This window comes from Astatotilapia calliptera, chromosome 11 (genome assembly GCF_900246225.1).
Source record: "Astatotilapia calliptera chromosome 11, fAstCal1.2, whole genome shotgun sequence".
NCBI lineage: Eukaryota > Metazoa > Chordata > Actinopteri > Cichliformes > Cichlidae > Astatotilapia > Astatotilapia calliptera.
In genome coordinates, this window is record NC_039312.1 from 14,905,917 (window position 1) to 14,919,275 (window position 13,359).

The window sequence follows — 13,359 nt, forward strand, 5'->3', positions numbered from 1 at the left end:
AAAGATTTCTCTGGCGAATGTTTGAACGCTACGAACATAAATGCTGCAAATAACGGACTAAAAGTGGTTGTGTCTCACCCCTGTTTAAGTATTCTTTAGGATCAAAGGACAAAGTGGTCATAAGATTATAAACGTGTCATAGTTGCCAACAGATGGCGGCAGTTTTTTTGCATTTGAAAATAAACACTGGGCTGATTTTAACACCATTACAAGAAGTGCTGTTAATCATTCTTTTTAAATCATGATCAGGTTACCACAAATTGTTTTTTCATTTAGTAGAACTCAAAATGTTTGTCAGTGGGTAAACAATTCATAATGCACCTTCAGGAACATCAAGTTATTCTTAGTACTGCATACTTGCAATGAATAAGTTGTCCTAACAGTCATCTTAAGTAAACTTTACTCAATTTTTTGGAGGTAACGAGTTTACATAGTTTTTTGAGTTCTGGGAACAAAATAGATTTTACAGCGCAGTAGTTTGAACATTTATAATAACATTTCTGCACACTGGAACAAACCTGTCTCCTTTTCTAGAACTGTTGCTAACACTTATGAGATGAAAATGAATCTTCCATCGTGAAGATAGAGAGTGACAAATGTTACTTTTCTTTTTTTGTTTATATATAAACTTTAAAAACAAAATAGGAAACTTTTGAAATTACCTGGACTACCTCAGCCCAGGTGATGTAACATTAGCAAACAGAGGGTTTGATGTTGCAGAATCTTTGGAGCTGTACCATGCCGAACTGAAGAGCCCAGCTTTCACCAAAAGGAAGAACTAACTCGTGTTATGTGTCAAATTAACTGACATGTTAGGTGGTGGAGTACCCACTGCATTTTATATATATATATATATATATATATATATATATATATATATCATCTCTTTTTTTTATAATAAATAATCAAAAACTTTATTTAAACTAAGATTTTAAAAATACGTGCAGCGATTGATGTGCTCTCAGGCATGTGCTTGAATCCACACACAAATACAAAACAATCTGACCACACGTACAACTGTTTCACAAACTCTATAAAGCATTCACACTCCAATGGAATGCATCAGAAAGCAACTTGGGATTACGATCTTGTCCAGGGATATTTCGCCTGCAGACTGGAGCAGCCAGGGATCAAACCAGAAAACTTTCTGATCAAAAGCTGACTTGTGCTAAATCCTGAACGGCAGCCACCCCATTTTAGCCAGCCAAGATTAAATGGCACATTCTTTAATTACAGAGTTAGGGATTGTTACATGGAACTCAAAAGAAATGTTGAACCCATCTCGTGTCCTGTGTCTTCTAAAGCTGTCTGTACTTTTACAGACAAAAGTTCATCAGCAAACAGTTTGCAGGCCTCTAATTATCAGGCTGTACTCAAGCGCTTGAACCTAAAAGCTGTGCTGTCATACAGAACCAAGTACCCTCCGCGGGTATATTAATGATATTTTTTCCTGTAAAATTCAGTAACTCTTCCTTTTACTAACAGTTCCAATGTGTGTCAAAGTGTACAGGTCCTTTTCAAAAAATTAGCATATTGTGATAAAGTTCATTATTTTCTGTAATGTACTGATAAACATTAAACTTTCATATATTTTAGATTCATTACACACAACTGAAGTAGTTCAAGCCTTTCATTGTTTTAATGATGATGATTTTGGCATACAGCTCATGAAAACCCAAAATTCCTATCTCAAAAAATTAGCATATCATGAGAAGGTTAGCTATTAACCTAATCATCTGAATCAACGAATTAACTCTAAACACCTCCAAAAGATTCCTGAGGCTTTTAAAAACTCGCAGCCTGGTTCATTACTCAAAACCGCAATCATGGGTAAGACTGCCGACCTGACTGCTGTCCAGAAGGCCATCATTGACGCCCTCAAGCAAGAGGGTAAGACACAGAAAGAAATGTCTGAACGAATAGGCTGTTCCCAGAGTGCTGTATCAAGGCACCTCAGTCAGAAGTCTGTGGGAAGGAAAAAGTGTGGCAGAAAACGCTGCACAACGAGAAGAGGTGACCGGACCCTGAGGAAGATTGTGGAGAAGGACCGATTCCAGACCTTGGGGGACCTGCGGAAGCAGTGGACTGAGTCTGGAGTAGAAACATCCAGAGCCACCGTGTACAGGCGTGTGCAGGAAATGGGATACAGGTGCCGCATTCCCCAGGTCAAGCCACTTTTGAACCAGAAACAGCGGCAGAAGCGCCTGACCTGGGCTACAGAGAAGCAGCACTGGACTGTTGCTCAGTGGTACTTTTTTTGGATGAAAGCAACTTTTGCATGTCATTCGGAAATCAAGGTGCCAGAGTCTGGAGGAAGACTGGGGAGAGGGAAATGCCAAAATACCTGAAATCCAGTGTCAAGTACCCACAGTCAGTGATGGTCTGGGGTGCCATGTCAGCTGCTGGTGTTGGTCCACTGTGTTTTATCAAGGGCAGGGTCAATGCAGCTAGCTATCAGGAGATTCTGGAGCACTTCATGCTTCCATCTGCTGAAAAGCTTTATGGAGATGAAGATTTCATTTTTCAGCACGACCTGGCACCTGCTCACAGTGCCAAAACCACTGGTAAATGGTTTACTGACCATGGTATTACTGTGCTCAATTGGCCTGCCAACTCTCCTGACCTGAACCCCATAGAGAATCTGTGGGATATTGTGAAGAGAAAGTTGAGAGACACAAGACCCAACACTCTGGATGAGCTTAAGGCCGCTTTCGAAGCATCCTTAGCCTCCATAACACCTCAGCAGTGCCACAGGCTGATTGCCTCCATGCCACGCCGCATTGAAGCAGTCATTTCTGCAAAAGGATTCCCGACCAAGTATTGAGTGCATAACTGAACATAATTATTTGAAGGTTGACTTTTTTTGTATTAAAAACACTTTTCTTTTATTGGTCGGATTAAATATGCAAATTTTTTGAGATAGGAATTTTGGGTTTTCATGAGCTGTATGCCAAAATCATCAATATTAAACAATTAAAGGCTTGAACTACTTCAGTTGTGTGTAATGAATCTAAAATATATGAAAGTCTCATGTTTATCAGTACATTACAGAAAATAATGAACTTTATCACAATATGCTAATTTTTTGAGAAGGACCTGTATAGCAACAGCTTGTTTGTTTGCTCATTTTTGTTGAGCTATTTGAAACATTGCTTTCGAAATCAACTTGCTCTTTTAATTCTTGCTCCTCTGCACTAGAGCGAGCTAAACGAGGAAGTTCCAAGACATCAATTTTATTGAGAAAGTAAAGCATCAGCTGGAAGGTCCGCCGGGCTGTGGAATATGAAAAAAGAACTTGCTTGATAGTATTTTGTATTAAATTGCATATCACATTTAAGTACCTAATAATTAAAGGTGCCCACTTTAAAGACTGCCTATTTTATGACAGGCTGAAGACATATTGTCATATCTTCTACAGGAAGGTTATGCTTTTTGTTCCTCATCATCGGTGGCCGTGTTACAGGACGCACTCGATGACGCAGACTGGAGCATGTTCAGAAACAGCTCCGACGATGACGTCAACGTGTTTACGGAAGCGGTTGTGGGATTCATCGGGAAACTAGCGGATGATACCGTGGAGACAAAGACTATCACAACGTTTCCCAACCAGAAGCCGTGGGTGGATAAAACCATCCGCGACGCTCTGAGATCCCGCACCGCTGCCTACAACACGGGACTCATGACGGGGGACATGGACCCGTACAAAGCCGCGTCATATAACGTGCGGAGGGCGGTGAAAGAGGCGAAGCAGCGCTACGGGAGGAAACTAGAGTCACAACTCCAACAGAGTGACTCTAGGAGCCTGTGGCGGGGACTAAGGACAATAACGGACTATAAAGCACCAACAACCGGTATGACGAACGCGGCCGTGACTCTGGCAGACGAGCTGAACACTTTCTATGCTCGCTTCGAGGCTGCAGCTAAGGTCTCCAACAATGCTAGTGTTAGCGGCGCTAACGGCTGCAGACAGGAAGATACTGCCAGCACCGGAAACGTGCTCGTCATCTCCGAGCATGAAGTAAGGAGAGCCTTCAAGAGAGTGAACACCAGGAAAGCAGCAGGACCAGACGGCATCCCAGGTCGTATCCTAAGAGACTGCGCATACCAGCTAGCTCCTGTGTTCACTGAGATATTCAACATCTCTTTATCTCAGTCGGTGATCCCCACATGCTTCAAAGAGTCCATCATTGTTCCTGTCCCGAAGAAACCCCACCCTGCTTCTCTCAATGACTATCGCCCTGTAGCCCTCACCTCAGTAGTGATGAAGTGCTTTGAACGCCTGGTCAGAGACTTCATCATTTCTTCACTACCAGACACACTGGACCCACTACAGTTCGCTTACCGTCCAAATCGTTCCACAGACGATGCCATCTCTCATCTCCTCCACACATCACTCACTCACTTGGACACTAGAAGGGGGAATTATGTTAAAATGCTCTTCATAGACTACAGCTCTGCATTTAATACCATAATTCCCTCCACACTCACCACCGAGCTGGAGCATCTGGGACTCAGCTCATCTATGTGTCAGTGGATCTCCAACTTCCTAACTGGCAGACCACAGGCAGTAAGGATGGGCGGACATGTCTCAGCCTCCACCACTCTCAGCACTGGAGCCCCCCAGGGGTGTGTTCTGAGCCCCCTGCTGTACTCTTTGTACACATATGACTGTGTGGCCACTACCAGCTCCACCACCATCTTCAAGTTTGCTGACGACACCGTCGTGGTGGGCCTGATCTCTGAAAACAACGAGACGGCCTACCTGAAGGAGATTAGGAATCTGGAGAACTGGTGCCAGAGGAACAACCTCCTTCTAAACGTCAGTAAGACAAAGGAGCTGATAGTGGACTTCAGCACTAAGCAGGAGAGGAACTACCAGACCCCCGTCATCAACGGGTGCCCAGTGGAGAGAGTGGACAGCTTCAAATACCTCGGAGTTCACATCACGCAGGACCTGTCATGGTCCTGTCACATCAACACCGTGGTGAAAAAGGCCCGACAGCGTCTCTACCACCTCAGACGCTTGAGAGACTTCCAACTGCCCTCCAAGGTGCTCAGGAACTTTTACTCGTGCACCATAGAGAGCATCCTGGCGGGAAACATCTTAACCTGGTTCGGGAACAGCACCATGCAGGACAGACGAGCTCTACAGAGGGTTGTGCGGTCAGCTGAGCGCACCATCCGCTCCGAGCTCCCTGACCTGCACTCAATCTACAGCAGGCGGTGCTGGACCAAGGCCAGGAAGATCGTGAAGGACCTCAGCCATCCCAACAACAGACTGTTCTCTCTGTTGAGGTCAGGAAAGCGATTCCGCTCCCTGAAGACCAACACAGAGAGACTGAGGAGGAGCTTCTTCCCGCAGGCGATACGGTCTCTCAATCACACCACCACACAGTACTGACCCACACATATGGTTCTTGCACACACACTGGACTTTCTGGACTTTGTTTTTGCACAACACTGTTAACTATATTCTTCATTTCCGGTTAATACTTGTACAGCTGCTGTTATTGTGTATATATTTATTTATATTTAGATTTCTTCATACATTCTTATATAGTTCTATATTGTGTATTTTGTTGTACAGTTATTTTATTTTCAACTTTAATTTATATATTTTATCTTATTCTTCCCAGTTAAATTTACCCTTCATTCTAATTTGTGTTGTACAGTTATTTCATTTTTAACCTTAATTTATATTTTATTCCTTCCTAGTTAAATTTACCCTTTTTAATTTTTCATATTTATTTCCTATCTTATTCATAGCCTTTTCCTTTTTTGTTTTCTTTAGGTCACGAGCAGTTGTCCAAGCATTTCACTACATATCGTACTGTGTATGACTGTGTACGTGACAAATAAAATTTGAATTTGAATTGTATTTAATTATTAACATGGATTATTGATATCGGTAATTTATGATTTAATATCGCTCAGCTACTTAACAACTCTAAAAACTTTTTTTCCTTCCTGGTGGTGCACTGAAAGTGCAGTTCTTGCTTCATTTTCTTCTCTGTGTCTTTCTGCTGTGGAATATTCCACTGCCTTCCTCTCCACGCTCTGCCTGCTGGTGTTAATGACTGGTTGCAGAAACGAAACAAAGCAGCAGCCAGTGTGACTCACACCAGGCTCTAGTGGCATAATGTGAAGAGCTCATCTAAGTACATTTCAATATGATGGAAATCAGCAGCTTCCCAACGCAGCTCTGCTCACACAGATAAGCTCTTCTTGCTTGCACAGATGAGCCTGCTGCAGACTAAAAATGGACACTCGATTGGCAAAATAAGAGTTCACAGAGATCAATATCTAATTATAGCCCTAAAAGATGGTATTCAATGATGACAATGTGTTGTGTGGCCAAGGCAGTTTAGTTTATAAAAGTGGCAGCTCCTTAATATGATTCTGAGAACAAGACCATTTGAAAAAAGGTTGTATAAAATCTCTTTCCATTTGAAGGTGTTTTTAAATTTGAGGGAGTGCTTTGCATGCGAAACTGTTCAGTCAGTTTAAGTGACAACTGTGAGAGTGTGACTGTGAAATGTAGCAGCAGCCAGATGCAGTGTCATTGTATTTATTCAAGTGCACTCTTATTCGTCACTTCTCGCCCATCTCCCTTCTTTCAGTGTAGCAGTTTGAGTTGCCATTACCTCCTAAAATGAAAAGGCTTTCAGCACAGTCTGTACCTGTGCTGCTTTTGTCCCTTGCTAGTATCCATGAACTGACCTCTTGTTCCATCTTTCCCTTGTGCTTCTCAGACCTGATCCAGGCCACCCAAGAAACCAACGTGAACGTCCCCCAGATGGCCGACACGCTGATAGAGAGGGCTGGCAATGCCAGCTGGGTGGTGGTTTTCAAAGCCCTGATCACCACACACCACCTTATGGTGCATGGCAATGAGGTGAGATCACAATACACGCAAACTTAGTTTCCACTTTGAGTCTTTTTGTGGCCATTAATGTGGGTTTAGCCCCCCCGCAGACACAACAGAGGCCTGTAGTTGTTCAGGAATAGCCTTGTTTATGTAGGTTTGGTTTTGATCTCAGTTCATCCAGCAATATAAAGACATAACAACAGGTAAAATCTGCAGCAGTTATGTTTTTCCCTGTGAAAATGTAACCAGAAAAGATGAATCAGTAGTTTTCTTAGTTCTGCCAGCCTAGTGAACTGATATTTTCATTTTTTGTGTGTGTGAATAGTTTTAAACTTTAGGTGTGAATCTAAATATTGATCCACTCCAGAGAAAAAGATGCACAGTGCATGCAGTACTTTCTGTCAGCTCTATAAGGTGTCTATAAGCCTCAAGTGGCCAAAATAAATGGAAGTTCAAATCTCTTTAAGGGGAACTGAAAGAAAAAATGGGATTTTACAGGTTTAACACAGATGAAAGTTACAGTCAAGGGAGTAACATTGTGAAAAAAAACTGCACAGAGGCAATGAAAATCTGTTTGGCACCGTATATGTTCAGACAGACGAAAAGCTCTGTGAATATGAGGATGTATTGGCTCGGTAAATATAGTGTTTGGCTTTTTTGTGCTGTCGAGTCATCCAGATACCACTATTGTCCATTATTATTGTCATGTGTACATATCTCTGTCAATATCGACAGCCTGCATAAAGTTTAGTTTGTGCTTTTCTTCGTATTTATATGAGGCGGTAGAGCTTGATAGGTGTTAGACTTCTACCTGCTCTTTGGACTTAATACATTTATTTACACCACCATGAGTTTGTGTATGTCTGACGCCAAAAATCATTGCTGTATTTTGTTTTGTGCTTAATTTTTATTTGTTTGTTGGAAATGTAACTATCAGTGAGAGCACCAGCATTTCTTCACCTATGGCCGTGGATGTCCCCACTCCCAACCATAAAGAAAGAGAAACAGCAAAACCCATTCATAATCCCATTCATTCAATGGCAGTTGTGCTTTAGCCGAGGGACTGGCCTGGCCCTGACCCCCTGACCCAAATGTTGTCCTGATACATGAAGAAAGCCGAAGGCTCTGATGGGGAACTCGTAGAAATAAACAGCAGATGACACAAAGCAGAGAGAGAAATACTGATACACAAATATTCTTCAGAAAAGCAAACACACTGTGGCTAATTGGGGAATAAGCCATTACTTTCTCTGCCCTAACGTTTCCTATTTATTATTATGAGGTAGGGGATTGCATTTCCCGGCATGAGCTGACAGGAATCAGATGAGATTTAGCAACTGGAAGATAACAGCATTGACCCTTGCAGTCCCCACAGCAGGTGTCAGAGGAAAGGACAAGTGTAATTGCTTTATCATGGGCCACAATGGGATGCTGTGGCACTGCACATGCATCTTTTAATAATGGATCTCAGTGTGTACATAATGTCACGAGGGGAATTTTTCCCCATGTTTTTACTCTAATCTGCCGGATGTGGATGTGAATGTGGGCACAAGACTTCTGTATGATTTAATCGTAAAGTTTGCCTTATGGAAACTAGTTGTTCTGAATAACCAGGTTAAAAAAAACAAAAACATAAAATAAGAAATAAATAAATCTAAATATCTTTTTTTTCTAGACTTGGTTAACTTCACATTTTCAGTTATTTTCATTTTGTTTGAGCTTTAACAGATATACAGTAATAAGCTCTTTCAGGCCACAATTGCTGGCCATCTGCAAGCTGCTTTACAACCCACTTCAACCCAGCTTCTCCTTTCATGGTTTCTTTGATTTGATTGATGCCTTATCTGCAGTCATTGATGCCTCCTTTGACTTTCCATGGAAGCACATAAAAAAGAGGGAGATCCAAGAGCAGATACAGCTTACTTTGTTATTTTCATCCAAAGGATTCAAACGTCTTTAAATTATTGTTTCAGGCACGGAAAAGCCCCCCAAAAACCCCAAAACCCAAACCAAACCAAAAATCTTTGTTTACTTGAGGACTAGATTATTTGTTGGGTAAAATATTGCTTTTTTTTGCACATTTACAGCATTTTAGAAAGCCTTAGAAAGCCTTTCTGAGCAGATTTCTCTTTATTACATGAAACTTTATTTCCCAGCCCTCTCCTTGATATTCACACCCTCCCACTCATAAAGCTGCAGCACTGCTCCTTCAATGCTGATTTTCTGTTCAAGAAAATCAAAAAAGTATAGAGTCACACCTTTTATGTCTATTCTCAGAGGGCCTTACTGCATCTGTACCGAACAGCTCCTTAGAGATTCAACCATCTGTTTAAAAATGATAATCAGCTATAGAATTAACAGTGAATATGCCATGTGTTCATTACTGAAGTCTCTTAGGATGATTCGCTAACCTTGTGTGTGCATCTTTTCCTGCAGAGATTCCTCCAGTTCCTGGCATCTAGAAACACCTTGTTCAACCTCAGCAACTTCCTGGACAGAACTGGCTCCCATGGTGCGTGGCGTTCCCTTCCCTCTGTCCAGTTTCTGACACACCTGCCCATGTTCCCTAACTTTAAGTAATCCTGGATCCCACCACTAATTGATTCAGCCCATTTCTGCATCTCTATTAGCTCAGTTTAGGATGTTTGAAGATACAAAAGCAGAACAAACTTGAATTTTAAAAGCAAGCAGCAGCAACACTTCCAGTAACCCCCGTTCCTTTCAGTCAATTTTGTTCCAGTCACGTTATTTCTGTCTTTTTGTGATGAATTGTAGGTCCAAAAGCTGTTCTTATGAGCTTTTTGCCTGCTAGTTGAACTACATAATGTGGAAAGCCATTTTTAAGACTATTTAAAATCTAAATTAGTTTAACAGGAGGATTATGTAATCTGGGTTTACTGAGGTAAGCACTGTTATGGTGATTCTACACTGACAAAATCCCCATTAAATTTATCCCTTTAAAAGTGGTTTAGGAAGGTTAAGTCAGAAGCTCTGTACTACTCTTTTGGTTGGCTGTCTTTACTTCAAAGTCAAAGTCAAAGTCAACTTTATTGTCAATTCTGCCACATGTACAGGACATACAGAGAATAGAAACTACGTTACTCTCAATCCCTAGATAAAATAGCAAATGAACATTTAAATATAAGAGTGATTAAAAAATGCAGGTAAAATAATTAAAAAGTAAAAATTTAAATAAATACAATACAATTTTACATATAACAAGAAAGCTATACAATATACAATATAATGGGTAAATGACATTGGGTGTAAACCAGGCAGAGTAGTGCAAATAGGCAAATAGTGCAAATGGAGATCTAGTAATATACGGTTAGAGATAGTATAACAACAAAGTCTTATGAGGTAATGGCAGTCCAATGCTCCACAAAGTGACTGGTAACTGGTGCAGGCCAGTGAGTGAGTCAGAGTGTGTGTGTGTGTGTGTGACAGAGTTCAGTGAGACCGTGGAGGAGAGAGGGGAGAGGGGGCAGAATCGGGAGGGAGTTACTTGTAATCAAAATGAGACTAGCTTTCATACTTTTAGTCCTTAACAGAGTACAGCTCATCAGCTGCTGACACTAGCTCATATTCTTTGTAGTACAAATACAAAGTTTAGCTTTAGATTGCGATAACTCTATATAAAGCTAAAGCTAAGTGCTAAGTTTAGCGTAGCATAACTAACGGCACAAGCTTTGTAAAACTAAAACTGGTCATTTGTACACATTTTGTATCATTTTGTTTGTTATTAGAGACGAAATATAATTACATAAGAGATAAAAACTTACATGCATCCAATTTCTATAAAACCATAAAAAAATACAAATATTCAACTGCAAATCACATTAAGAGGAAATGGAAAAGTAAATGAACTGATTAAAAAAAAACGCAAAGTGAAACAAAACAGAACAATTTCAAACCAAAAAGTTTTTCCATGTCATGATTTACACAATATAGGCCCACAGCTTCTCCAGCACACACCCTGCTCCTTGAAATATTTAAGTGCTGGGGTTATGGAGCTAGGTATGCCCAACTTAGATCTTAAATGCCCTTTTAATGTTAGAGCTAATTTTAAGACTTGTTTAACTCTGTATATTGAAATAAGCATTATTTATAGGCCAAGGGCAGACTTAACTTTCCCTGGATCATCTTTATTAAACATTAAATCTGTGACTTGGCTAACCAGGCCACAGTCAGAAGCTTTTATTTAAGTATTTTCCATAGAAGCCTATGTGAGGCCTACCACCTGTCATTAGTTTTAACAAGATACCTCCGCCCTATTATGAGTAGATTTGGAATCATAAGCCCCTTAAGAGATCAGTTGTCCTTCTTTTTGAAACACATATAACACATATATATGTGTTTGAAACACATATATATGTTAAATAATGTTGTAATTGCTCAATTTTACAGTCATGCTAACTTTCCCTCGCTGTTTACAGCCATTATGCTAGCCTAAGCTAAAATCTCTTAGCTTCACTTTTATAATTTGCATACAGACATGTAGGTTGAATGAAGATTGAAGCGACAGGCATTTAGCTGATTCTAGCATAACTGGAAGTGTGTGGAAAAAGCTAGTCTGACTTTGGTGTCATTTTTGATATATACAACCTTTCAACACTTTGCTAATGTCTTTCTTGCACTGGGAGCTGTGCATGTGGATGCTTATGCGTATTTTGTCCTCAGGCCTCGACATGTCCACATTTATCAGACGCTACAGCCGCTATCTCAACGAGAAGGCCTTCGCCTACAGACAGATGTCTTTTGACTTTGGCCGTGTCAAGAAAGGGTGCAGTATCTATTTCTCAAATGGCCTTGCTGCATGATTAATTCAGCTCTGTTATTGATTTTTCATCTTTTAACATGCTTTTCCTACCCAAGATCAGAAATATACACTTTATGCAAGTCGGTGTCCATATCAGTCAGAATAGCACATATCCCAAAGCCACAAAGGTCATGTTTATGAGTAGGATTGGCTCCATCACCTCCAGCCTGGCACTGAACCACGTGCATTGCTTTACTGGCATGTAGAGATGAATACAGAGAGGGGTAACACTCATGCTTATGGATGGGACTGCTCTATTTAGCTGGCAGTCACAAGGTCCCTCTAGCTAGATAAACTGGCACTGAGAAATAGACTTCAGAATAAAGACAAAATACAGATGAGACACAGTGGCGGATACTTGTGTGTGACAGATTCAGAGGCTGGATTCATTTCAGTGGTTAGTAGACCATGTCTTCCCCAATAATCAAGGGAGTGGGGTTTGTTCATAGTAGCTTTCTCCCCAGGCTCTGTTTTACAGAGCTGCTGCTTAAACCTCACAATTTCCATTTCTTTCTGTCTCAGAGCTGATGGTGTGATGAGGACCATGTCAGTAGAGAAGCTGCTGAAAGGAATGCCTACTCTGCAGAGCCAGATCGACGCACTGCTGGAATTTGATGTGAGTGACACTCGCTAATAGGCGACAATGTCACACTGCAAGGCATCCTGACATTGCCCTAGAGATACTGAACAGCTGTAACAAAACTGTGTACTGTAGCAGCATCTATGAAGAAGTGATACATGATATCAGGCCACATTGTTTGGAGTCATAGTTTAGCTTTACGTCTAACATTAGAAGGGTAAAGACCTACAAGATGACAACATGACCGCTACAAAACTGAACGTGGAGGTACATCCACTCGTACGGAACGAGTAAACCTGACTGTGTGCTGGGTAACTTGCCAGACCATTTTGAAGAAGGATATTAAACTTTTCTCAAGTATACATACTAATTTGACTATGTTAAATGAAGACGCTGATCATAGGAAACATTTTACGAAGATTTTGACTTCAGCTATATTTGTCCCCTCAGGTGCATCCAAAGGATCTCAACAATGGAGTGATAAATGCCTGCTTTCTCCTGCTCTTCAAAGATCTGATCAAGTTATATGCCTGCTATAATGACGGCATCATCAACCTGTTAGGTAAAGAGTCACCCCTGAACTTTACCTTTATGAGTCGGTATTTACACCACTGTCTTGATGGGTGAGCAGATGGATTTCATTTCTAACACTACTCCTGAAAGAAAAAACGGGTGGCAAATACTTTTTGTCTGTGGAAACGGTTGGATATGTATACCGCAGAGTAATAGGAAAAGCTTTGGGTGAAATTCAGGGGGATAGGGTGTCACATTTCAACCTCTTTTCTTTCTAGAAAAATTTTTTCAAATGAAGAGAAGCCAGTGTAAAGATGGGCTTGAGATCTACAAGCGGTTCCTGACAAGAATGACTCGAGTTTCCGAATTCTTCAAAATTGCTGAGGTAACCTTCTGAGCAGCAGGTGTCACTGATTGGCTGGGAGCTGAAGTACATTCTGGCAGTTGTTGTCTTACCTCTTGTTGTTTTCTTTTAAAGGAAGTGGGAATAGACAAAAATGACATACCTGAGCTTACTAAGGTAAGACTGTCAAATTTGGGTTTTGGGCCATTTTGGGAGATATAATATTCTTTTAGACT

The 13,359-nt window shown here is 40.9% G+C and overlaps 1 protein-coding gene across 10 annotated transcripts in view; it reads left to right on the forward strand.

The window, feature by feature from the left end:
• Positions 1–13,359, forward strand: part of snap91a (synaptosome associated protein 91a) — a 60,890-nt gene that overhangs the window by 22,236 nt on the left and 25,295 nt on the right. For all 10 annotated transcript variants that reach the window (XM_026183721.1, XM_026183724.1, XM_026183726.1 and 7 more), the window contains 7 exons: positions 6,753–6,895; positions 9,305–9,380; positions 11,549–11,651; positions 12,210–12,303; positions 12,718–12,829; positions 13,059–13,165; positions 13,259–13,300. In XM_026183721.1, coding sequence (XP_026039506.1) covers positions 6,753–6,895; positions 9,305–9,380; positions 11,549–11,651; positions 12,210–12,303; positions 12,718–12,829; positions 13,059–13,165; positions 13,259–13,300 — 677 coding nt within the window. The remainder of the gene's footprint in view (positions 1–6,752; positions 6,896–9,304; positions 9,381–11,548; positions 11,652–12,209; positions 12,304–12,717; positions 12,830–13,058; positions 13,166–13,258; positions 13,301–13,359) is intronic.